Source organism: Rhinolophus ferrumequinum, chromosome 8 (genome assembly GCF_004115265.2).
Source record: "Rhinolophus ferrumequinum isolate MPI-CBG mRhiFer1 chromosome 8, mRhiFer1_v1.p, whole genome shotgun sequence".
Classification (NCBI taxonomy): Eukaryota; Metazoa; Chordata; class Mammalia; order Chiroptera; family Rhinolophidae; genus Rhinolophus; species Rhinolophus ferrumequinum.
In genome coordinates, this window is record NC_046291.1 from 11191701 (window position 1) to 11216843 (window position 25143).

The window sequence follows — 25143 nt, forward strand, 5'->3', positions numbered from 1 at the left end:
ACATTTTTTTGGCAACATTTCTCCAAGGAGAGCTGGCCTGCCCCCTAGCGACTTCACTCATGAAGGAAAGCATGGCTGTCGAGGTCACGGGCTTTAGTTGCTAGTCCATCTCTTGCTACAGTGAGATCATAGATGGTGCCACCCTCAATGGAATGGGGGTCAATGCAGAGGGAAGGGGTGGGGAGTCACAGGACCATCACCTGCTGTCTATAAGAGAGCTCACACTTCTTTCTTTACTATAGAAGAAAAAAGAGAAATGTGCATGTGCTCCAAGTTCAATATATGACTTCTATACAGTTTTACTAATCAAGAAAAGAAAATAGCTTTCTTGTGGCAGACACAGAAATTCAGTCTAATTTCCAAAGATTTGTGTTATGACAAATGCCAAAATATGCAGCTGCATTGCAACAAAATTCTAAGGAAATGTCACTTCTCCCTAATTGCCCCTGTCTACTTTATTTATTCAAGAGTGAATTAATAAAGAGCAAAGTCTGTTTTCCATCTCTCTGAGTTGTATTATTTCAGAGAATATTATGAGTATAGAGCAACCCACCAAAGCTGTAGAACTCACACTTCTTTCCCATTTTCTCATACATAATAGGAAGTTCTGGTCAGATGATTAGAGATTTCCACAAGTCTTGTGCCTGCTGTAGTTGCCCGAAGCCAAAACAGATTGCAAAGCCAAGCACACATGACCTTCACCTTTGCTCATATGTAAAAGGCACCAGGCACTATGCGCCCTGGATGCCTCTGAGGGTCAGTCAGTAATGATTGTCCCTGGATTCTTTGGGGGAGGTCACTGGCCTAGGCTCCTGGGGGTGAGGGCAGTCACTTGGGCCACGTCTGTGCATCTCTGCTGAAGTAACGTCAAACATGTCCACTTACTCCTCCTGTACACTTCTTAGAATGCGCCAACCATGACACAAAGAGATAAGGGGAAAACTTGAACTGAAAAGAGATAAGATGTGAACAATCTGAAGGAAAACACAGTTCCTCCTCTGTGAGCAGTCACCACTGTGGCTGAAATGGCGCAGCCTTCTTGAAGCTAGAGTCCTCAGCAGATAAGCACCGCGGGAATTACTTTAGGGGTTAGTGATTGCTTTTGTTTGTTTTAAATAGATCATAGGGTTTTCCAATGATCCACTAGTAAGAAGTCCATGAATCTGCTATGAAACATTCTGAGTTTTAGCAATTCCTGGGAATCCTGGTGTTTGAAAAAACTGCTTAAAAAGTGACCAAGGTGGGTGCTTGTTTGTCTGATAACACTAGGTGCCCTATATCCTGTTGGTGTATGAATATTCACTCTTAGATTCAACATGTTTAACTATCTTTCACCATTGCCTTGGGTTACTGAGCAAAGGACAGTGTCATCCTGGTAGTTACTTAAAGAGACATCTCAGATACGCGCACGGGAATTAGGTGAGAAAAGCATCTTCAATAAGTACCCATTGATTTTAGTTTAAAGAGAAATCATAGGAATGTAAAGCAAGTTTTTTATGAACCGTTTTAGTTCCAGGATATAGGGCTAGGCGAATTCCACAACCCATCACAAGACACAGGAGAGAGACTCAGAGGCCAAGTTATAGTCCTGACAACCCGTCTACAATACGGCCATGTGCCAGAATGTCTGCTGTCCAGAGCGAAAACTAGCAGTGTATAAGCAACGTGAGGCACTTTCTCATGTTGCTATAAATTTGCAGAAGGAAGAGCATCCCATCAAGCATGAGAAAAGTTGAGAATGCAAAGGCACAAAGATTGTATCTTGTTTCTGTTCTGGAAGTTTATCCCAGGAACCTGCTTTCATTTAGAGTTAAAGGGGCTTAGGATGAAACACTGTAAATTTAACCAGGAAACAAAACAAAAAAACAAGAACACCAAATCTCTCTGTGATACCGAGGGTAATGTAATAGCAAGACACATGAACTTGGAGAGTTGATTTATATATTAAGGCAATCCTCTGCTAGTTAGCTAAAAGTCTCTCCTTTCTGTTCCTAATTTTCTAAATGTTAAAAATTAGTAAATGTGGTATTTTTACAAGAGTTTTAGTCAGCTAAGATGGCAGTTTATCTTAGCTTAATTGTGTTATTAATTCATTGTCTTATTGTTTCCACTTCTTTTATACCCCAAAAGTGTTTAAGCTAGACACATTTAGTTATGAAGGCATTTAACATTTTAAATTACGACACAAAAAATTCTCAATGACACTTGAGATGCCCCTGAGCTGAGCCTCTCATCTCTTGTGTTTGTAGATATCTCATGTATTCATAAATCAAATCCTGTGCATATTTGAGCCAGACCAAATTACTAGAAAAGGACCATTTCCCACATTATAAAAAAAATGCAATCATTCTGCTTAGTTATGTTTTTAAAATAGCTTGACATTTTAAATAATTGATGGATATGTAATTTGCTAATCAACCATAGGCAGTTTCCATGGAGGTATCGTCCCTAGTTTTACTAATTTACTGTCTCAGAAGCGTTTTACGAATGCAAAGATGAAAGCTGGGAAGCAGAGAGAAACCACTCCAATATGACGTCATCCTGTTTAACATCCATAATACTTAACAGTAATAACAATTAAGCGTCATGAATGAAGTTGAGGTCTTGAATTCCTATTGGGTGAGTTATAGATAGATGTTTATATAGAGTGAGTTTTCCCCATACTAAATTCCCCGTATATACCATGGATCCAAATGAACATCAGAGCAACATATACTGGGAAGGACTAAATGATATTTTCGCTTATGCCTTTATTTTTTTGTCTCTTTTCTCCAGGTGATAATAGAGATCTCGTTTACCATGCACGAACACTTACATCTCCTTTCTGAGAACATTTCTGATATTGTTGGTATAGGAGAGAAAAGTGATTTATTTATCTAAAGATTACCTTATCAATCTACAGTTTTGGGTAAATATCTAGAGTATCTGGTCTGTCAATTTGTCTTTATGGCCTAAGAAAGAAGACTAGCTGCCATGTTCAATCCAAATGAGTTGGTATATGGATATTTATAAGGATATCAATATCACACAGTGTCATACAATCATGCTCCAAGCTAAATAAAAATGAAAATAAAATGATCACAAATGTTACAGTATAATAGGATAAAACCTAAAAGATATGTACAAATCCATTGACAACATCTGTGCATGTGTTGTGGACAAAACATTTAAAAGGAAATCTACATAAAACAAAGTAGATAAATTTATCAAATGTTGATAAATTTTCAGAGACAGTATCAAAGTACACAAAATATGAAAGAGAGAAAGAAGTTTAAAAAATAATTGCTAAGCCAATACATCTAGTACAGGTTTACTACATTTATATTACAGAATGATGAAAACCAGAGACACAAAAGATTTGGTAACAACAAAGAAAGTTTCACCAATCACAGAGAAGAAAGACTTTCCTTTTGGGATGAAAACACAGATGGCCACAACTCATCCCCCCCAACCCATACACACAGAGAAAAGTAAAAGCAAACGCAAAACTTGTCTACGGCAACACAGGACAGACAGGTGGGAAGCGTTTGGCATGTTGCATCACAGGAAGTCAATCACGATTGGCTAACGATGATGGTACCTGGCTCTGTTGCAGGTCACTGGCTTGCCTGAGAGGAGTCACAGACGGAGGCGGCACACCTGATGTGGAAGCAGACCGGCCTAGTTTGCAGCTCACTTTCGGTTCTGTGGACAAAGTGGAGAGAAAAACTGTCAGCTGAATAAAGTAGGCAGTGATGAAAACGGCGTGCAGACTCCTGGTTTGTTTTGCGATGTTCTCTTTCAATACACCAAAATACTTCTGACGTTTGTTAATCATTGGCAGGTGTTGAAGCAATTTCATAACAGTCGACTCTAAAATAGGGATTTATTCGAAGATGAGCTCCTGGGAATAAAGAAGAAATTCCTGGAAGAACAAGGCCTGTTCCCTTGCACATTTTACCCCATTTAGGCTAGTTTCTATTGCGTGATTACTGGAGCTACAACACTCCATTAGGGGAAAAAGCAAGTGACATGATGATTTTCAGTGCTTTATTTTCAGCTTTGGTCCACAGGACTCCTATCTCCTAAAATTTCTTTTTCACTCTCTCCAATTTTTTCCTTCCTTCCTCCCTCCCTTCTTCCCTTCCTTTCTCCTCTTTTATCCTCTCATTCTTCCTTTCTCTTTCTAATTTTGAAGTCTATATCATTATGCTAGTGCTGACTAATTATTTATGTTTTCAATGTAACATTCTCTAACTCATCTCAATTTGTTTGAAATTTTATAATCATCTTCTAAGATTTTTGTACTATTTCATAATAATAGTATTTTTCAAAACTAAGAAGTATTCCCCTAACTCTTCTTCTATTTAAGGAGCCCAAATTTGCTGCCTAAGCCACTGAAAGGATACTTTGGAGATTAGAATTCGGGATGGAAAGAGTTCTTTTAATCCAAGAAATATATAATTTATGGTATACAGAGAATGCTGATTTTCAGATATATCTAAAGCTATTTGATAAAGTAAAGGAAAAGGAGGCATAAAAAGCAAAACTGACATCTCTGCTTTTATCACAAACATTTCTATTAGGTGTTAGATATTGAGTGCCTGGTACATCCCAGCTTCCGTTTGAGCTACACTTAAATTATCTCTAATCCTGAAGCACTTTTTAGAGTGACAGAGTTAGCCATAAAGGCTCCCAATTTAAAAATTAGAAACCTGAGGCTCAGCAAAATTAATATCTGCATAGCAAATAAACTAGTGCTTTTCAAAAAGCCTTTCTTCATAAATTTCATTTAAAAATTAAACTTACCAAAAAAAAAAAATTAAATTTACCGAACAACTAGCTCCAAATGACATGACATCACTAAGTTACTGAGAAGTGACACTCTGAAGCTAGAGCTGAAATGTGCCCAGTGTTTTTGGCCGAGAAAGAAATGGGCCACCCACGCTGGGTAAGAACACCCATCTGTATGCCAATATTATATTATGTATTCTGATATATATAATGATATATATTATATTATATATATATTCTGATATATGTATAGTTATACATATTGTATATATTCTGATTTATATAATGACATATATAATATATTCTGATATATGATATATATTATATATATTCTGATACATAATTACATATATTTTGATATGTATATAATTATATATAGTATTATATATACTTTGACATGTATATAATTATATATATTATATATATTTCTGATACATATTAATTATATATTATATATTCTGATGTATATAATGATATGTATTATATTCTATATATTCTGATATATAATAATTATATATATTCTGATATATATGATATATTATATTTATTCTGACATATAATTACACATGTATTATATTTTATATATACTGATATATATATATTATTATATATTCTGAAATGTATATAATTATCTAAATTATATTATATATTCTTATATATAATTATATATATTATATTATATATATTCTGATATGTATATATATCCAAGTTGTTGAAGACTAAAATTATGATAGCATAATTTTGCTGATCCCCATAATCTCTCTGCTCAAAATTAACTTGGACACAATGCCAGACTGAGACTCTTAGAATACTTTTAGGCTACCCACCTTGTTAAAAATTTTTCAATTTTTTCATACGATAAAAACACATGTACATGTGCATATGCAGGCAGACACAAACACACATATTCGCACATTAGTTTGCACATACACACGCACACTCTCTCACACACACACAATCTATAACATTGCTGTTTAATGGTGTCACATTGTAGGGACTTTTTTTTTTTAAGTGTGAGCTTTTCTTTATCTTTATCGCTCTCATTTTGGCTCTTTTTCCAGTTTCACATGGTTCTTAACTTAAATGTATCTGTTACGGTGCTTGTAGGACCAGATTGGTGAAGAAAATTCTTATGATTTTGGATCCACCAAGATTTCTTTGGCTAAAAGAATTGTCTGAGGAATGCCCCACATCCTAGAAAAGACCCTCATTATGACCAAGCCTCTTCGAGATCCTCTAGGGCTGTGACCTCGAACTTCAATCATCGGGCTATTTACCTTGGGAAACACACTGTGCTTTCAGCCTTGAACAGTGAGGCTTAGGATCTTCGGCACCAAAAACAGTAAGTTTTTATCCTGAATTTTGCTAATACAAAAATTTCCTAGGCTTTTGTGGGTCAAAAACAATGGACATATGCCTCAAAAGAGATCTAAGATAAGAGTTTTCCTCCCCACCCCCCAAAATACTCATTCCATTAACAGAGTAATTATGAACTAGAAGACACCTGTTCTTCCATCACTCAAGGAAATCCTCCTTCCTTTGCAAACTCTCTCAATAACCATCCAAGAAATAAAAGTTGATGTTTGTGCAATTTCAGGGAAGACCAAGTATAAAGAAAACACAGAAGAGAAAAAAAAAAGTAGCAGATTAAGAAAGAAAGAGAGACAGGGAACAGGAAGAACAGAAGAAAGGATGAAGAACGAAGGGAGGGAGAGTGAGAGAAAGAAGAAAGGAAAGAAAGATGGAAGGAAGGAAGAAAGGTAGGAAGGAAGGAAGGAAGGAAGGAAGGAAGGAAGGAAGGAAGGAAGGAAGGAAGGAAGGAAGGAAAAGAGGAAGAAAAATACTAATTTTAACTCTTTGGAATAAACCATTATCAAGATATTATCATGTAATGTTTTCAGGGTAATACCGTGTTTCCCCGAAAATAAGACTTAGCCAGACAATCAGCTCTAGTGTGTCTTTTGGAGCAAAAATTAATATAAGACCCAGTTTTTTTTTTTACTACAAGACCGGTTCTAATATAATATAATATAATATAATATAATATAATATAATATAACATAACATAATATATAATATATAATACTGGGTATAATATAATAAATATAATATAATATAATACCAGGTCTAATATAATACTGGATATAATATAATATAAATATAACACTAGGTCTTATATTAATTTTTGCTCCAAAAGACACATTACAGCTGATTTTCCGGATACATCTTATTTTTGGGGAAACAGGGTAACTCATCATCATCTTAGTTTTCTTAAGTAACTATCCATTGGACTGTGTTACTTAAAAGTTCTCTCTCTTTGTTCTTATTGGATACAATCTTCCATTGCTTTGTTTGTTGGTTTGTTTTTGTTTGTTTGTTTAAGATAGTCATTTCTCAATTATTCCTCATCTTCCCTTTAAAGTGAATCGAATTTCTGTTCATGATTACGTCCCATGGAATTGTTACAGGATAATCTCCAAGGTGTCCGCTGCTGTAATTGTGAGTATCAGAGTTCTCTTTACTTTCAGAAAGCAAAGACAAATGACTGTTCTCAACCTCTGTATCTACACAACAATAAGAGATTAGTGCATTTTCAACAGAGAAAACACTTTCATCTCGCATCAAAGAAATAAAATCAGCCAAATTCTGAGGAGACACAGGAGACATAGCTTTTCTTCATTCTTTTTTAATACACAACATTTTTCTGTACTAGCAGAGACATATCATGATTTTCCCAAGTCAGTCATGGGGCTCAGAGTTTTTAATCAATGACTCAGGACTACGTGGAGCTCACAGATAGACCTTTTTTTTTTTTTAATACACCAAAGTATGCTTATTGCAAACTCTACTTTCATTTCTGGTGAAGGCTTTTTTTTTTATATATACATAACATACGCTATTTGAGATAAATTGGTGTCTAAGTAATAAGGGGCAGTTTTGCCAGGACTATGTTAAAACTTTTATGGATTCCAAACACTTTGTTTTAAAGCTTATATCATAGCATCATAACAAACATATAAGATGCTCTGATGTCCCATATTAAATGTCATTTGTCCTGTATATAATTTGAATACATTTTTATAATTTTGCTTTGAAATTGTTGAACTGTAAATAATCCAATTAATTCTTGATTGGCTATGATTTTAGACAGCAACACACACACTCAGTAATTCTTCCAGGATTAGACTATGAAATCGATAAATTGTTTTCAAATAGAATGGAATTGTTTTAATATTAAGTTAAACAATTAAGTTGACCTAATGTCATATTTTGTACTGATTTAATTAAATCAGCATATCAATGTTATTAATTAATGTTAATGTGGCAGTTTCTTTTGGAAATTTGGTGCCACTGTTATTTAGTATCAAATATTTTAATAGATCCCTGAGATGCTCATAGGCTTGGCATTGTAACTATAGTGCTGAAAAGATAAAACAAATCTTTTCATGAGGACTACTAAATTCTTACCACTTACTAGCTAAACGACAATGGACATTTTGCTTGATTTCGCTAAGCTTCGGTTTGTTCACAGGTAAAGTGGGAGAAATAAAGGCACCTACATCAGCAAGTATTGTAAGAATTAGAAAAGATAATAAGTGTAAAAATATTACCTCAGGGACCACCATGTAATAAGATCTCAAGAAGTGGTAGCTGTTTTCATTATTTAAAGGCAAATTTGATCTTTCAGCTCCACTGCTTATAATATAATGAAGTCAGAACGGCTTCCTCACACTGGTACTCACACTGATGGTTGAGGTTGCATAACCAGCCTCCTTTGTAGTTTTCCCCCAGCCAGACAGCATGGGAGTCTCTTAAAGCTCCATGTCTTCTCTTCCTCTAGGATTTTAATCATGGCACTGCACTCTGCCTGGTGTACTTGTCCATTCCCCCTTCCTTCCCTTCCTTCCTTCACTAAACTGCGTGCTCTGTGAGGACAGGAATCATCTCTGTCTCATTCCTCTCCCTATTTCCCCTGAGTAACATGGTAACTTATCACTGAGAAGGACTCAAAGTATTTGTTGAATGAATTACGCTAAACCATATTTTAAAGACTACAGCCAGTGTAAAAGGTGAATTATTAGCATTTATCATTAATAAAAAAATGCACCTCCATTTCTTCATCTTTCCTAAGTTTCCAATAAAAAGGCAAAAACACATTGACCGGTCTTCAATTGAATATGATCTAAAGAAAAAAGGGAAGGAGGAAATTGCAGTCCCTACTGTGGACAGTAGATGGCAGTGAAAATATGATTTGATATGTATTCTTGTCAGCTTACAAAGCTTCCAGAACCAGTCTCTGTAAAAGCCCAGCATAAGTCAGAAAGAACTGTATTTTTTAAATAATGTTTTCTATGGTTTTTCACAGAAAAAAAAGGGCATTCTTTGTGAATACTGTTGGTGCCGCATACCCACAGGGCTTTTCCAAAGAAAGCCAACAACTGACAACGAGGAGCAGAGTCAGGATGGGCTCCTGGGAGACAGGGCACAGGGTGGGGCCACCTTCCCTGCAGTGAAAGACAGAAGGAGCTGGTTCTACAGTAAAAACTCCAGCCAGCATATTGGCATCACGGTTCTCAAACAGGATTAATTTATTGAGAGACAAGTAAGGCAAAGACACCTTCTGCGTTACCTAAAATGTTATAGCTGGTTGACTAGTTTTCCCCAATAGAATCAGAAAATAGTTGAAAATTCAGAATTTTTCTAATAAGAATGAAGTTACTATCAAGTTGTATTTTTTTTTCCAGCAGTTTTCAGGTATTTATTTGTGTAGTATACCATGTCATAGACTATGCATATGTTTTGTAGAAATCAAATATAAATAGAGAATATATATACATATATATGTATATATATACATATATATGTATATATATATATGTATACATATTTGAAGAAAGGAAATGTATACATATTTTAAGAAAGGAAAAAATGGTATTAGAATTGTTATAATTTTATGCCGATAAAAAAGATGAATACAAGTCATGTGTATACATTTTTTTGACACCCTTGGTATATTCCCAATATATTATACATAGTATATGATAATAAATTAGCTGACTTTGCAAATCTGATCACATAAGACCCAATTAAAACCCATAAATAGTTTCACATACACACATATACAGACATACACACACAGAGAGATATACAAACATCAGTTAATATCGCCAAATCCCTTGACTTCAGACATCTCCCATAACTTTAACCAACCATCTTGCTAAAAGAAAAAAATAGTAATAAGAATATACATGGTTTAGAGAAAACCATACAAGCTACTGGACAACACAGTCCAGTCCTGTCTTACTGAATCAGGGTGATGCTGCCCTCTTGCTGTATAAGATCAAGTGCCATCGGAGACGAGTACAGGCTCCTTGAAGGTGAAGGTCATCTGTCATGACCTCAGCGTGAGCTGTGCAATCAGGGATTCTCACAGGTTTGCTGAATGAGTAACTGACTGAACCAAAGAACAACAAGCATTTATAATGTTACTATTTTTTAGGAAAAATCCCACACGTGTGACATGGTTGCTTAGGTACCCGGGAATTAATTTTTAGATATATTAAACAATCAGTTATGATCACCTCTCAGTTATAGGAACAGAAAATTTTCATGGCTAGAGAGCAAACATCTCTTCTTTGGATTTACAAAGGCAGGTTATTTGGGGCAGCATACACATTACCTTCGTAATTCTGTTTCCCTGGGTTTAGGATGATAATACATTAGCTGACTTTGTAAATTGGATCCCTGAGTGTAAAATCCCAGGAGTTTATTAGTAAAATCCACAAATGGCTTCCTGTCATCTTTAGGTAAGACCAGAATCACTGGTGTGTCCAGCTTGGCCTGTCCCTTGTCAGGCTTTTGGTCTCCTCCCTGGCCACTGTCCCTTGCTCTCTGCCAGGCACACTCATGTCACAGGCTCATTGCACTTCCTGAGTCCACTCCCTTGATTGTTCTTTCTCCTTATTCACCTGCGAGCTCCATTCCCGTGTCATCAGGATGCCCTGCAACACACTCAAGAGGGAATGTAGTATCATTTTCCTTGGTGGCTTTCACCACAAGGTAAAATTACGTTTTCACCTTTTGTGATTAACAGCAACACCTGCCTGCCCTCCCGGCACTGGCACAGGCTCAACGCTTGATAAGTCTATTGAAAGAAACAGTTGAGTAAATAAATGGACGAATAAACAAATAATTTTATGAGCGTGCGGGTGGGAAAAATGAAACCCAATGTAGTTAAATGATGAGAAGAGAGGTGCATTATGGGTCAGAAACCCAAAATCCATTCCTTGATTTGAATCTACTACTTACCAATGAGTCTGGACAAATTATTGGATTCCTTTTGAAATGTAGTTCGGTCCCCTGAATAATCAGATCATAACACAGACCATAGATACACAGGTATTTGTGAAGATCAAATGAAATAGCCCTTATAAAATAGTATTTTAAAAGCTAACTAACACATGGTATGTAAATATAAGGCAGTATTTTAAATGCATCACAGATGATCCACACAGGTGATAAATTCTGTAATTCAGGTTAAATATAATTTGCAATGATCTTACAGCAAATTTTATAATTATATCAGGTTCTGTTTTCTTTAAACGTGTGTATTTAACTGTTAATTTCAACATAGAGGATCTTAGATACAATACAAAAACAATGCTATTCTTTTCTCCCCACAAACCAGTTCCAACTTGCACTGAGGGGGGAGGGGGGCAGTTCTTTTTTGCCCTTTGGGAGAAATCTAGGCCAAGTCCCAGAACTTTCCTTTTCATTTTGATAATTAAAAATTCTTCAGTTTCTTCAAGTCACAGAACATCGTATTGAAGTAACAATTTAAGTGCCTAGCTCTTTACATTAATTACAACTTTGAATGTATTTCAAGGAAACACTTCTTTCCTGGCCCATTTGGCCTGTTCCTGGCACACAGAGGAGATGACCTCTCTCTCTTTGCCTTGTTTCCATGTTCTTACATCTCTGCCTCCAACTTGGTGCCCACCATGTCTGCCCTCTCACGAGGGCAGAGGTAGGAAGAAAGAGGAGGAATGAGGGGGCAGAAAGGGGCTTCTTGATGGGCACTAGCGTGAGCTGGAGTCTCACTCTCTGGCCATAGCAGGGAAGGGAAGAGAGGTAAATACCTCTCTTCTTGGCGTGCTTTCAAGTGGACCCTGAAGGCAACCTGTGACTGGCCATCTCTCATTTGAAGATCCCCTGACAGGTTGCCCATTGGGCATCCTGTAGTGAGCCTTCAGCCACGTCCTGTGGACTACGTGCCACTCCAGGCAGTCCCATGACCCAAACCACGTATCTAGGGTTCCTTCCCATGGCCTAATCTGGTCATGGGAAATATAATTTACACACATCTGTAAACCACCATCTTTCTGCTCTGTGACCACAGGCCTTTCAGCTAATCTCTTGTACATTTATTTTTTTCACTGTGTCCCCTCAATGGCTAGAAACAGATATCTAGCTTTCCATGTGATCCCATTAAAGTGTCTCTCACTTGCTTTTCCACTGGGGAAGACACTGCTGACTTCTCAGCCCCCCCTCTCTTGGGAATGGAGGCATCTTACACACACACTCATAAGTCTATCTCACATTCTCTCTAATATCTGCTCTCTAGCCTCTCAGTCTCTAACAATTCCCTAGGCTACAGATGAGAGTTCACTTAAAGACAAAATTAATTGTTGTCACTTCCTTTGCAAGTTCTGCTTCTGTGGTCTAGCTTTTTGCTTTGGAACATGAGAGTATACCTTCTATTATTTTGTAACTAGCTTTAATAAAGATTAACTTTGGCTATTTTAAATGGTTAACTGACTCCCACTTCTCCTTTTCTGGTGGTTTCTCAAAGCCCTACCACCAATATAAGGGGAAATACCAATAAAACTATTTCTCTGGTCAAGACAGATTCTAGCAGGCAGAAGTCAGAGTTTTCCACAGAGAAACGAAAGTGGGGCTATTGGGGATGTAACTTATATTGTTCTCCAAATGAGAATTCCGTCATGTGTTTACTACTAGAGTTCAGAAAGGGAGAGTTAAACTCTGCAGTGTGAGAATAGGGAGCAGAGACTAGCGACAGGATCTGGCCAATGTTCCCTGAGGAAATAACCAGGCACCCAGTTATAACCGGGAAGGAGAGCAGATGTGGAGCACTGTCATCTGGTGCTTGATCTGACACCGAACAGCAGCCTTGAGGCTCGTAGATGCTGAAGTCCACAGCTGCCTAGGGCTGCTGTGGAGCCAAGCAGGAAGTTAGTCAATCTCCTACCACGAAGCCCAGGTTACACTGGAAACCTGAATTCTGCCAGATTGGTGTGTTGTTCCTGTTGCATAAAAGAAATGACTGTAACAGAGAACTCATAGTCCCATCAATACACAGGCCCTAAATGATGAAACCATGGTGGCTAAAAAATGATGCTTTGAGAAGTGGGATGGTGAAGCAAAAGGTGGGAGGGTGACTTTTCACTTTTTACTTTGTCCTTTTGTTTTTCAGTGAATATGCTCTTCTCATGCGATAATAAAGTATTTTCATTTGAGAGAAAACCAGCAAAATTCAAACAGATCATGGTGCCTACACCAGTTAATTATTTCACCCTACCCTCACACTCAGTTACTTAAAACGACACTCATGCAGTTTTGTTCATTAGTCTGTGGGTGAGCTGGATGGTTCTCATCTTGGCTGCGCTCACGCATACATCTGTGGTCAGCTGTGGGTCAAGTCGCTGTTTCTAGTATTTTGTACGATGCTTTCTCACATGCTTGAGGGTTGGCTAGCTGAAGGCTGGGGACTCTTGGCTTTGCTCTATGCGTATGTCATTCTCCCGCAGGCTACCTCAAGCTTGTTTACGTGGTGGTGGTAGGGTTTGAAGAGAGCTCATGGAAGCTCTTTAGGCTGAAGTTCAAAATGGACCAGAGTCACTTCCATCTCATACTACTGGTTGATGCAAGACGCAAGGCCAACCCAGATTGAAGGGTTCTGAAAGAGACCTTACTTCTTGATAAGGAGTTACGGAAGCATGGTACAAAGGGAGCAGATGCAGGGAAAGCGGAGTCATTGGGACTGTTACCGCAACCACAGCACCCAAAGGAGCCAGGCCATGTGAAGAAATAGAAGAAAGAAGGAGATAGAGGAGATAAATGGGAATTATGTACCCATAGTAAAACATTTAATACTAATCGGGTTCTAAAAGGAAATCTTTTCATCCATACTTCATGAGTGAGCTGCAGGCAACACTCTATCTCCTCATGTTTGCCTGTCTGCTATTCATCATGCTAGTATCAAATTTACTTCCTCCAGGAAGACTGTATGAATTCCCCTCCTTTTATCCAGAGAGTAAATCATGTGATTGTGCTGAACATTTTCCTGTCACAACGTTTATAAGAATCTATTGTTTGATTTTCTGTCTTTGCTCCTGGACTATGAGCTCTGGGAGTTCACAGTCGATTCTGCCATATTTATCTAGTGCTCTTTAGACCCCCACATCTAGCCCCTGCATAGAACAGGGTAGATGCTGAATACATTTTTGCTAGAAAATAAACACAGAGGGAAAACTGAATTGATAGATGAATGGATGTCAACTCAGGTATTTATTAAAGAAAATGTGTACATTTGCAGACATCAATATTTTCTTGTGCTTCCCACATCCTTGCCATCATGACTGAGACAGGGCAGAAAAGAAATGCTGTGAGAGATTAAGATTACTTTTTGATAACTGTGTATAATGCAGCCACCACGTCTTAAGCCTGCACCTGATCCTTTCTCCAAATTTCATAAATGCAGACTCAAGGGAATACAAAAATGGCTGTCACATTGGCCTAAAATCGTTGTTGGGAAATGCACAAATAAGGGAAACATGGGGGACTGCACTAATAGTCCTACAGCCAGTTGTAGCTAAAGAAAACCTTACATTGTATTTCCAATGAGCTGAGCTTTCCAAAGGAAACATTCAGTCTTGGTCCTATTAAAAACCCAGAGACCTTTCCAGCAAAATTAAATGCAAACAGAATAAACCTTGCTCTACTAGTTATTATAAACCAGCTTCGGACTAGACATTTCTATGCATTTTTAAATTCAATCCTCATAATGATCTACATGGTAAGATTTCCTTTATCTTTTCTGTAAACATAGAGAAACTGGGCATGAGAGTGCTCTATAATTTCAAGTCATAACCATCAAAGTATTAATTTATTAACATTTTTGTAAATCATGGTTTATTTGCACAAAAGAAAAATAAAACTACACAGATTTATTATGGTTTGCCAGGAATTATTGTCATACATACTGCTCCACAATTCCTAGTCCTGCTGTCCAATTCTGAGTTGCTCTCCTGTTTTTCACTCCTCTAAACTTGTGTGTGTGGGGCTCTTCTTGTATAGAAAGGGCTGACTCATAAATTCTGAGTTATGGCTGCCAGGAGGTCTTTCAGCAAAGTTAGCCAGTCATTCCAGCGTTATCATATAAAGTACAGTGAATATGTTTCACAATTTTCAAGAGGAAAGCATCTTTCTTATAAATCAACTGATAAAAATTCAGTTTTCAAGGACTACACTCTGAGATTCCACTGCAGTCCCCTTTCCTGAACCCGAGTTTTTAGTTGCTTATATTAAATGGCCTCCATTTTGCTAGGTATCCACTCTTAGGCCATGGGCTAACATCTTAGCATCTCTGTGATCTTCCCAATCTTCACAGATGTGATTAGAATATGAATTAGAGCTGCAAATATCGTGTAAGAACCATAGTTTGGGGTATGGGTGCACTAAGTGTCATATTGGAGTCAGAGCTCTCACCAACCTGAGCAGAATAATCCATGACTTCTTTTGCTGCAATTTGACGACCTTCCCTGCCTCAATTCTGCACAGTTCGAGTCCCAGCTTGAATGTCACCACTTAGAGAAAACTTTTCTTCATTACCTCAGACCAATGATTCTCTCAGCTCTACTGTAGAGAAATCTGCAACTGTATATGGAATCATAGTGATAACTAGTGTTTATCTAATACTGTGCTCCAGACACCATGCTAAGAGTGTCAATAGTTTATCTCATTTAATTCTTACCTTTCATTCTCAATAGTATCTATGAGTTAGGTACTATTCTCACCCAAATTTTATGGATGAAGCTCAGAGAGATGAAGGGACAAGCCCAACATCATCACTAATAAAAATCAGAATCCAGATTTAAAGCCAGATCTGCTGGATGCCCAAACCTCAGTACTCAACCCCTATATTATACTTTACACGTGCCTTTATTATTTGTATAAAATTTACTCTACAAATGTGTGTGCTAGAAATGGCACATTTCTTTCTTTTTTAATGAAATTAAATCCATACTGTTTTTCATTTCTCTGAACTTGTAAGCACAGGACTCCTTTTGGATATGAAGGTCTGACTCATGAATGGTGGTGGAAATGCTTTCCTGAAATGGGTCATGAAAAAGCCCAGGACTTCTGATAGCAGAATATACAAGATGGCCCTTCTAGTCTTCTGCTCACACTGGTTGTCACAGGGGAGTTTGTTTTCTAAACATAAACTTGAAGTACAGAATTCCATATTTTGGAGGTTGGAACCATGAAGCACAAAATCCAGCTTCACTGATGGCCCCATGCAAACGCTCTGCCACCTGTCCTTCCTCCCAATCAGAGGCAATGCCACGGTGCCAGGAAGGCATTATGTTGCTGGTCCTTAACCATTGTTCGTGGAATGCCAGACCTCTATTCCTTTTTTGGAGTTAAGAATTCCCCTCCCTTCTTGACCATCAAAGGCCATGGGCCTCTCTCATATCCCCTCTTCGACTCTTCTCAAGGGGCTGCAGTTTTTAGAAAATAAAAGCCAAGAGGGTAGGATGTCTACAAGCACTTGCTGCTTCTGCCATAACCCAACTTCTCTGCTTCAAGGTCAAATTCTTGCCTTTACTGAATGGTCATCACTTGATTTTACAAACCAGAAAATGTGAATCGATCGCCTTCAGGTCTTATCTGGCCAGAGGAAGCAAATTTTTATATTTAATGTTTTTTTTGAAAATTGAGCTCTATTTAAAAATTGAGAGATGTAACCTAATAGAAATTAAATCTGGGAATTCTGAGCATTTCTCCTGATGAGCATCAGCTGGTGCTGAGTAGCTTCTGTCCCCTAGAGATGCCCTGTATTTTCCAGGTCACCTGCATATCCATCACTCGGCCCCAGTGTTTGTCAGTTTGCAATAGCTTTTCCTTGCAATGGAGAAATAATTCTCCATACCTATGCTTCTAATAGAGGTTAAAATATATAACTTAGACCAAAAGGGCTTCAAGTTTCAAGAAAAATGGAGAAAATAACTTCCTTTGTGAGAGCAAGGAACATTCTTGTATATGGAGTATGCAAGCGTGTCTGTCTTGAAGGAGGCATTTGTCACTCACTTGTTCACGTTACCTGCCTGCCCGCCAGGTGCCTGTTTGCATCCCATGGTGGCCCTTCTCAGAATAGCAGAAACATACAAGGTTGACCACACAGAAGCTCGGTCTTTTGAAGACTGTTCTATATAAGATCAAGCCAAGGCCTCTGAGTTCACTTCCAAAAGAGCTTCTTCAGTCAGTCTGGCCTGAGGGCCAAGTCAGGTCCACTTCAGCTTTTGTTCATCTTCTTCATCCTGGGTGGAAAGTTCTCTCTTTCTATTTTTACTCACTTAACAATAATAATAATGATTCTTTTAGAGACCTGATATAATCTTGGTTTAAGACTGTATGTCTCTCAGTAAGTCCTCCATCTTTTTTTTAAAGTCCACACTAATTTTCTGTGATTTGAATGTATATAGATAATACATTTCATAGGTTATAATAAAATAAAACATTTGATTATAATTAACTACTTTAAGTTCAATAGTTTTGTGTCATAAAGAAGCACCATGAGATTTTGTGATGGAGACCATGTTTCATATAGCCTACACTGTGTGTGTTTGGGTGTTTGCCCCCCTAAAACCTTTGCAGAGCTGGATACAAGCTGCTTGGAAACTATTTGTTGATTGATTCAGTGACTGAATTCTGAATTTCTGTTAATAACATACTTATACGATTTCCACATTTTCCCATTATTTTCATGAGCAATTTGGGTCCCAGTCTTCCACTGCCTTCCAGAATCACCCTCTAGGGAATCTCTGTTTTACTAAACAACAGTGACTTTAATAAAGTACCACAGCAACCAGTGGCAATGTTAATTAGAATTGAGATCTGACACAACCATTCGCTTTACTTCAGCAATTCCTCCATTCCTCAAAAGAGCTATTAAGAGCAACTATTTCAAGTGGCTAAACCACTTCTGGTAAAGCAATAGTCTGTGACTGGTAGCAGTGTGTGTGTGTGTGTGTGTGTGTGTGTGTGTGTGTGTGTGTGTGAGAGAGAGAGAGAGAAAGAGAGAGAGAGAGAGAAAGAGAGAGAGAGAAACGCAGAAAGTTGACAGAGGGGGGACTTTACAGGTCGAACAGGTGGAACCTCCTTTCCTCTCTAGTATTATGTGTGGAGGTGAGTACCTCTGTTGTTTATGGAGGAGGGTTATCCATTGCAGTTCTAGTATATTCTGCTAGGGGATTAGTTCCATGGCCCAGTGGCAAGAAGACAAAAATGAAGAGGAAATACGAAGAGAAAAAGTAGAAAGAGTAAATACTGACTCATTGTCTTTTATTCCAAAATAGCAAGTCCAAAATACTCCCTCCATGTAGTTACCTGTCTATTCTGGACGGAGGTTCTCTCTCTGATGAGCATTCCTTAAGTATGGTGTCATTTGTTTAAAACATCAAAGGTGAGTGAAATTCAGATATTCTATTTTATATGTTTTTTGCTTGTGGGACTATAACATTTTCTAGAATAGTATTCACACATTTTAGTTTCTTTCTTTTCAGAAAAATCAAAACTGACAACATAACGAACATTTTTCCCTTTCTACTTTTTCCCTCAAAACTGGTGTAAGGGTAGACTCGATAGATATAATTGCAGTAATATATTTGGGAGACATTGACTTCTAAAAGTTCAGGTAATTGTAATGCTCTTTTGAGTGTTCACGTCAAAAGTTTCACTTTCACATAAGAAACCCTAACTTGCACTGACGTCATATAAGTGACCATACATCCACCCCTACATGTCACCTTTCTTTTAGTGCGGATACAAAAATTTATCAAAAATGTAACAAAATCTTTTTTTCTTTCACCTGTGTTTACCACCTTCATAATCTAAGATGGAGAATATGAGAGACTAAAGATATTTATGTCATTTCTTCTGGTCAGTAGACAATTTATTTACTGTTGTACAAACAGAGCTGAAAAGACTCCCGAGATCAGTTTTAAAGGCCGCAAAGCAAGAGAGATGCTTCAGGCGTTGGCTGTGGAAGAAAGTCAAAGTATGTTATAAATTCTGCTTCACTCTGAATTTACTGGAAGATTCATGCCAAAGTGTCAGAGACATATTACCCATTTTTACGCAACTTACTAAGTGTTCAGTAAAAGTTAATTGTGGACAGTCTCATTGTTTTATCTCCATTTATTTCACAGGTTCTTGGTCCTTTGCCCACACTTTGAAATGTTTGGATTCCCTAGGGCGCAATCTCAGTTTCCCATTCTCTTAGTTTAGAATCATTTGTTTCTAACCATTCCAAAGGTCTCTAGTTTCAGTCTCTAGTTCCACTAAATCTCTTTAGCTCCAGACCTGTAATTCCAACTGTCTACTACTGTCTTCTCAATTGGATGTTCCAGAGCATTTACAACTTAACATCGTCAAAATGTAAGTCCTGACTTTCCTACCTAAGCCTTGCTTCACATCTCGTATTGACTATCTCTATCTCAGTAAATGGCCTCCCAGTCAGTCACCCATGCTTTAAATTGTGGAGTCATGACTGGGTCTTTCATAATGAAAACTGAATTCCATTATACCTATGTTTAAAAATACTTAAATGACTACAAAATACCCACCATACAGTGTTCAAAAGTGAACTATGATGTGGCAGATACTGTCCATCGATTATGCAATATGATCCCCCCTTATCCCTGCAAATTTTGATAACATTTCCAGGTATAAGGCAGAGGCCCCTTGATTTAAGAGAAAGAAGGACCTTCTATAAGTCCATGGAAACCCCATTTCCCTTTACACTGTAATTGGTCCAGAGGACATATTTCCCAGTTCTGACCGACTAAATAAAAGGGAGAGTCTACTGGGGCACGAGGTCCAGAACTGTCATAGTCAGCTGGTGATTATGAAAAAAATAAAAATCATCACTGTTAGCAGAACAGGAGAGGTAGAAGGATAGAAAGTTCTTTGGTCTTTGATGACTTACTGAATGGTTGCAAAACACCTGAAGCCGCCTAACCTTCAGATCGGGTGCAATGGTGGTTGACAGGTCGTCGGTACTTAAGCCACTGCTAACTGGTCCATCTGGTACTTTGTGGCTAAACACATTTCTATTTAATACACAAAACCCTTGAGAACTCTTACTAGCTGGCTCCAACCTACTCTGCAGTTTCTTCAGTCAACCTTCCCCAACCCTTCACGCCAAACAAACTAGGTTCCGTCCATAGCATTTTAGGTTTTCATCTACAAGGCAGACTTCTTTCTTCTCTGTCATCTTATGAGCAGTTCTTGATGTTTCAAGCTCTAGTTCAAATGTTATATCCTCTAGCAATTATTATGCTATCTACCCAAAGCCTCTGAATGTTCTTGCTGAAATCATACCCTTTCAGGAAAAATTAATTGATTTCTCTTTTGCATATTATTTGTATATAATACCTTACACTGTAATGATCCATCTGTCTGTCTTGCACTTGACTTTGATCACCTACATGGGAGGATGTCTGATTCATCAGTGGGTTCCCAGATCCTAGGACAGTGGCTGTTACATAATCAATACTCAGGTAATGCTTCTGGTTTTTCATAAAACAGATCTTTGGCCAAAATGGGGGCAGAGATTGCCCATGTTTTTTGGTTAGAACTGGAGCAGATAGAGAATTATTTTTTTAATACTACTAATAAACCTAAAACTAATCATAATTCCCAATTTAATAGTGATGTCAACCATCTTTGGGAGTGTTGTTTTTGTTTTTTTCCCCTACAAAATACTATTTGTTCATGTCTCTTTCTTTTTTTTTTTGACAAAATGCAAAGATATCTTCTCCTTATACACACAACTACAGCTATTTATACTTCAGTATCAAAAACATATCATTAACTTTCTGGTAAAGTCACACAATGTTCCTTCTCCAGATTTGAACTCATGTTGTTAAGAGGTTATCCACAGAGTACATGATATGGTTGCATCACCAACACTTTCAGTTACATTTTTAAGTCTGGTGAAACTGTTGCTCTGCCTCTGCCTGGGTACTGTTCTAGAAACAGCTCTTTCCAAATACCGAGATCATCCTTCCTCTTTCAGTTTTAACTTTGTGCATGACTGTCAGAGAGACCACAGGCTAAACTCATGTAAATTGCTTTCCAAGATGAGTAGAAGAGGGAAAGGGGGATCAAATATATGGTGATGGAAGGAGAACTGACTCTGGGTGGTGAACACACAACGTGATATATAGATGATGTATTGTAGAATTGTGCACTTGAAATCGATGTAATTTTACTAACCATTGGCACCCCATGAATTGAAAAAAAAAAAAAAAAGATGAGTATCTGAACTGAAAAGAACATTAAAGAACTGGTCTTTCCTTCAGAGCCGTAACAGTATTTGGGAATAGAAACCTGAGAACTACAGGAAGTTGCTTGACTATTTGTTGTTTATTTCAATTGGCAGTTCTTACTGAGTCCATGATCTACATCAGTCAGTTCAAAGCAAAGATATGCTGCTTTTTAAAAATTGAACTTGAATAATATTTATCTATTAACGATGCAAAACTGCATTGCAGATATTAATTTCAAGTCATGAAACTGAACGGTAGAGTAGATGATAATTTGCTAGCTCTTTGGGTTTAGATTTGGACATGTGTAGTACCGCGCCCAATTCTCAGTCACTGTCTTCAGTTCACCATTCCAGATGGCTCCTAACACCTCCTCTCTCTACTGCCTGCAGATCATCTTTGTTACACTTTTATCCCAATTTTTCTTTTTGTTAATTTTTTCCAGTTACCTAAAATCGTTTCTGAAGCAAAGGAGGCATAAATGTTCAATCAGTTAAACTTCATAAGTTAAAACTGCATGAGATGAGGACTCTAGATATTCTAGATGAAATTGAATACAAGATGTTTCAAGTTGTCAGGACTGCTGCATTGCATAGCTCCAAGAATCACTATTTACTTCTCTATTGTCTATGTGAATAATGATCCCTGGAGTGGTCCAACATATTGTTACATCCCGGTGGATGAGGGATATGTATGCTGTCCCTGTGAGTAGACAGAGATATCTGTGGCTGTGGTTCTCCAAGTGATAACTGCATAAAAACAGTTTCTAGAGACACAAGGCATTACCGTCCAGGAGATCATTCTCTTTCTTACCTGAGCTGTGGTTTCCTGCTAACAAGGTGGGGCTCACAGAGCATCTTCCCATTCTACTGGTGACCACAGGTGGGCCCGGGGTTCCATCCCATTCCTGAGCTTTGACAGGCTCTCTGGAAGATGGCCCATGATGCCCTCTCTCTTTGCTGTCCAGCTTTGGTAACGGCTCTGTGCTGTGACTTCGCACTTTCAGCTCCTCTGTGGATTCTGTATATGAACCAGAATTACATTCCATTAAGCAAAAGTCAAATCCTTCCCAAAGTCCTTGAAAAATTAAAGAACAATTTCCTTAGATGCTTCCAATATATTTTTGGAAACTTAGGTGTGTGTAGGCCATTGCACAAAGGGCCAAACAGGGCCAAAGATTACACAGGGTCTTTGTTTCTGAGGAGTGCAGGTTAATATTGCTGGGAAATGGTTTTCTCTTTGGAAGAGGAGAAGGTCAGTGAATCTTGAGACTTCATTAGCGACTTCGCTCTGCTCATCTTCAAGAAAGCTTTCTAAAGAGCACTTCATACTCTCTCTGTACTGTCTCATGTTTCCTTGACTCCACTATCCACTGTGACATGAATTCCACACAGCCACTCCACTAAAACTACTGTTGCTAAGCTCACCTAGTGCCTGTGAGTTGGCAAACTTATTAATAGAAGACATTTTTAAGCCATTTGACAACTCCTTGCTTATGCTCTTATTTACATCTTCAATTCTCTTGGCTTCACTGATGGCCCATCTTCTTGTGTTGTGTTCTATGTCTAACACCATTTCTGTGTCATCTATAACTTCTCTTCTTCCACATGTCCCTTACATGGTGGCTGTCCCCAAGTTACTAGCTAAGTCACTGTTTTCCTCATTCTATTTTTCTATGATTTTATTCTTCAGGATTCAACTAGCAATTGAAAGATCGGGATTTCTAAATATTTTATCATAAGCCTGGATCATTCTCTGGAGCTTTAGCTTAAAAGCATATATATAAATATATATATATATCTCCAACTGGGATGCCCCATGGAAACCACAAATTGTGTATTTCAGATACTGAACTGACACCAGATTTTACTAAACTAATGGTTTCTTACGTCTAGTCAACCATCCAGCTAGAAGTCAGCAGATTCTGCAGATTTTATTCCTGAATATCTTACTCTCCTTTCTGTTTCACTTTGTATCCTGTTTACCTCAACTGCTCTGGTTCAAGCTCTAATCACCACCCCTGAATTATTGAAACTTGTGTCTTGACTGTGTCCTGGACTCCCCAAAGTACAAGCTTCATATGCTGCCAAAATGATCTATTCAAAATGCAAATACGATCCAGTATTATTTCAGGGAATGGATGTGATAGCCATTCTGTAATACATGTACGGAAGTGTTCAGAAACACATGTAATAAAGATGGTTTTAAGAGTGCTACCATGAGAACAGTGTTATTTCAGGGAATAGCCATTCTGTAATGCACATAGGAAGGTGTTTTAAAAGAATGCAAATTTACTTATAATGTACACCTGACTAAAATCCTTCCAGAAGCTTCCTGTTATCCACAGAATTATGTCTAAGCTCCTTGTTAGGATCCACAAGATTCTTTACCATTTCTTCCCTTCCTCTCTAACTTTGTCACTTCCCACCCGAACATGGTATTCAAGAAACATCACTAAGTTGGTTGTAGCTTCTTCCCCTCCACTCCACCTCTAGCAAAAACAATGCTGTTTTCTATAGCTACTTTCTCCTGCCTTGCCTGCTTTGAATACCCTTATATCCTGTCTTTGCTCAGCTAACTTCCCTCAGCCCTGGGGTACATGGTCATCTCTGCACTGACATTGTCTTATATTATCTTTCTATGTATTTGCTCTTCTCAAAAGGTCCTGTGTTCTTTAACGGCAGGGTCTGAGTTTTGGTTTTTGCATTTTTTTAATTTGGAAATATGACGACAATGGAGACGTGAGTATGCAACAGAACCCCAAGCATATTGCTCGATATTTAATTAATTAATTTAGTAGGTATTTAATTAATTGCTCAATGTTTGATTAACTAATTTAGTAGGTATTTAATTAATTAATTTAGTAGGTTTCTCAACTCCTCCAGCATCTTTCTGATGTGTGTAGAAAACACATTCCTAATGGAACAAGAGAATTAAGTGAGTGTTATAAATGTATTAAGGTGGCAAAGAGCTAATAGTATTTTCAAAAATCTGATTATCTACCAGTCACAAGTTGTAAAATTCACCAGATTGAAAGTTAAATTCAAATAAGGAAACTTTGAGAAAAACTGTAGTGAAAAAAGTCACAGGAATGATTCACTGAATATACAGAGGGTGCCAAAAAAACGTATATGCATTTTAAGAAAGGAAAAATCTATTAAAATTGTAACACTCAATATATACCAATAAAAAATAAATACAAGTCATGTTTGACTTCTGCAATTACAAGAGATGCTCAAAGTGGTTACCATCAGTGTCTAGACACTTCTGATTACGGCGAACTACTGCTTGAGCAACGTTGACCAAAGTGTCCACTTGTGTTTCTGTGTATGCCATTTCAATTTCTTCACACAGTACCATGTGTCTCAAACTTACCACAAATGTATGCAATTATTAGGCATGTTGGAGGTGCTGTTGCTTACTCACATCTCCATTGTCCTCGTATTTCCATAACAATCTCGAATTTCAAATACCACTTCAAAATGGCCTTGAGCTCCTCAAACAACAACTGTGCTTCTGCCATTTTCTTTGACTGTCCTGCTGGTTGCATGGTGATGCTAGCGTTCATTTAATTAATGCCATCTTTTGAGTAAACATCATACTACACACTGTACCATAATTTAATTCAACTTCAAAAAAATCATACATAGGTAACGTCTCTTAAAATGTGTATACATTTTCTGGCAACCCCAGTATATATTTTGCATACAGCTTCAAATACTCATGAAATTGAAATATG

The 25143-nt window shown here is 37.7% G+C and overlaps 1 protein-coding gene across 1 annotated transcript in view; it reads right to left on the bottom strand.

The window, feature by feature from the left end:
- The window catches only part of NYAP2 (neuronal tyrosine-phosphorylated phosphoinositide-3-kinase adaptor 2), a 246869-nt gene that overhangs the window by 41936 nt on the left and 179790 nt on the right, over positions 1 to 25143 (bottom strand). The window contains exons 6-7 of the mRNA XM_033111355.1: positions 22218 to 22424; positions 3581 to 3684 (exon numbers count right to left, since the gene is read on the bottom strand). Of these exons, the coding sequence (XP_032967246.1) occupies positions 3581 to 3684; positions 22218 to 22424 (311 nt within the window). The remainder of the gene's footprint in view (positions 1 to 3580; positions 3685 to 22217; positions 22425 to 25143) is intronic.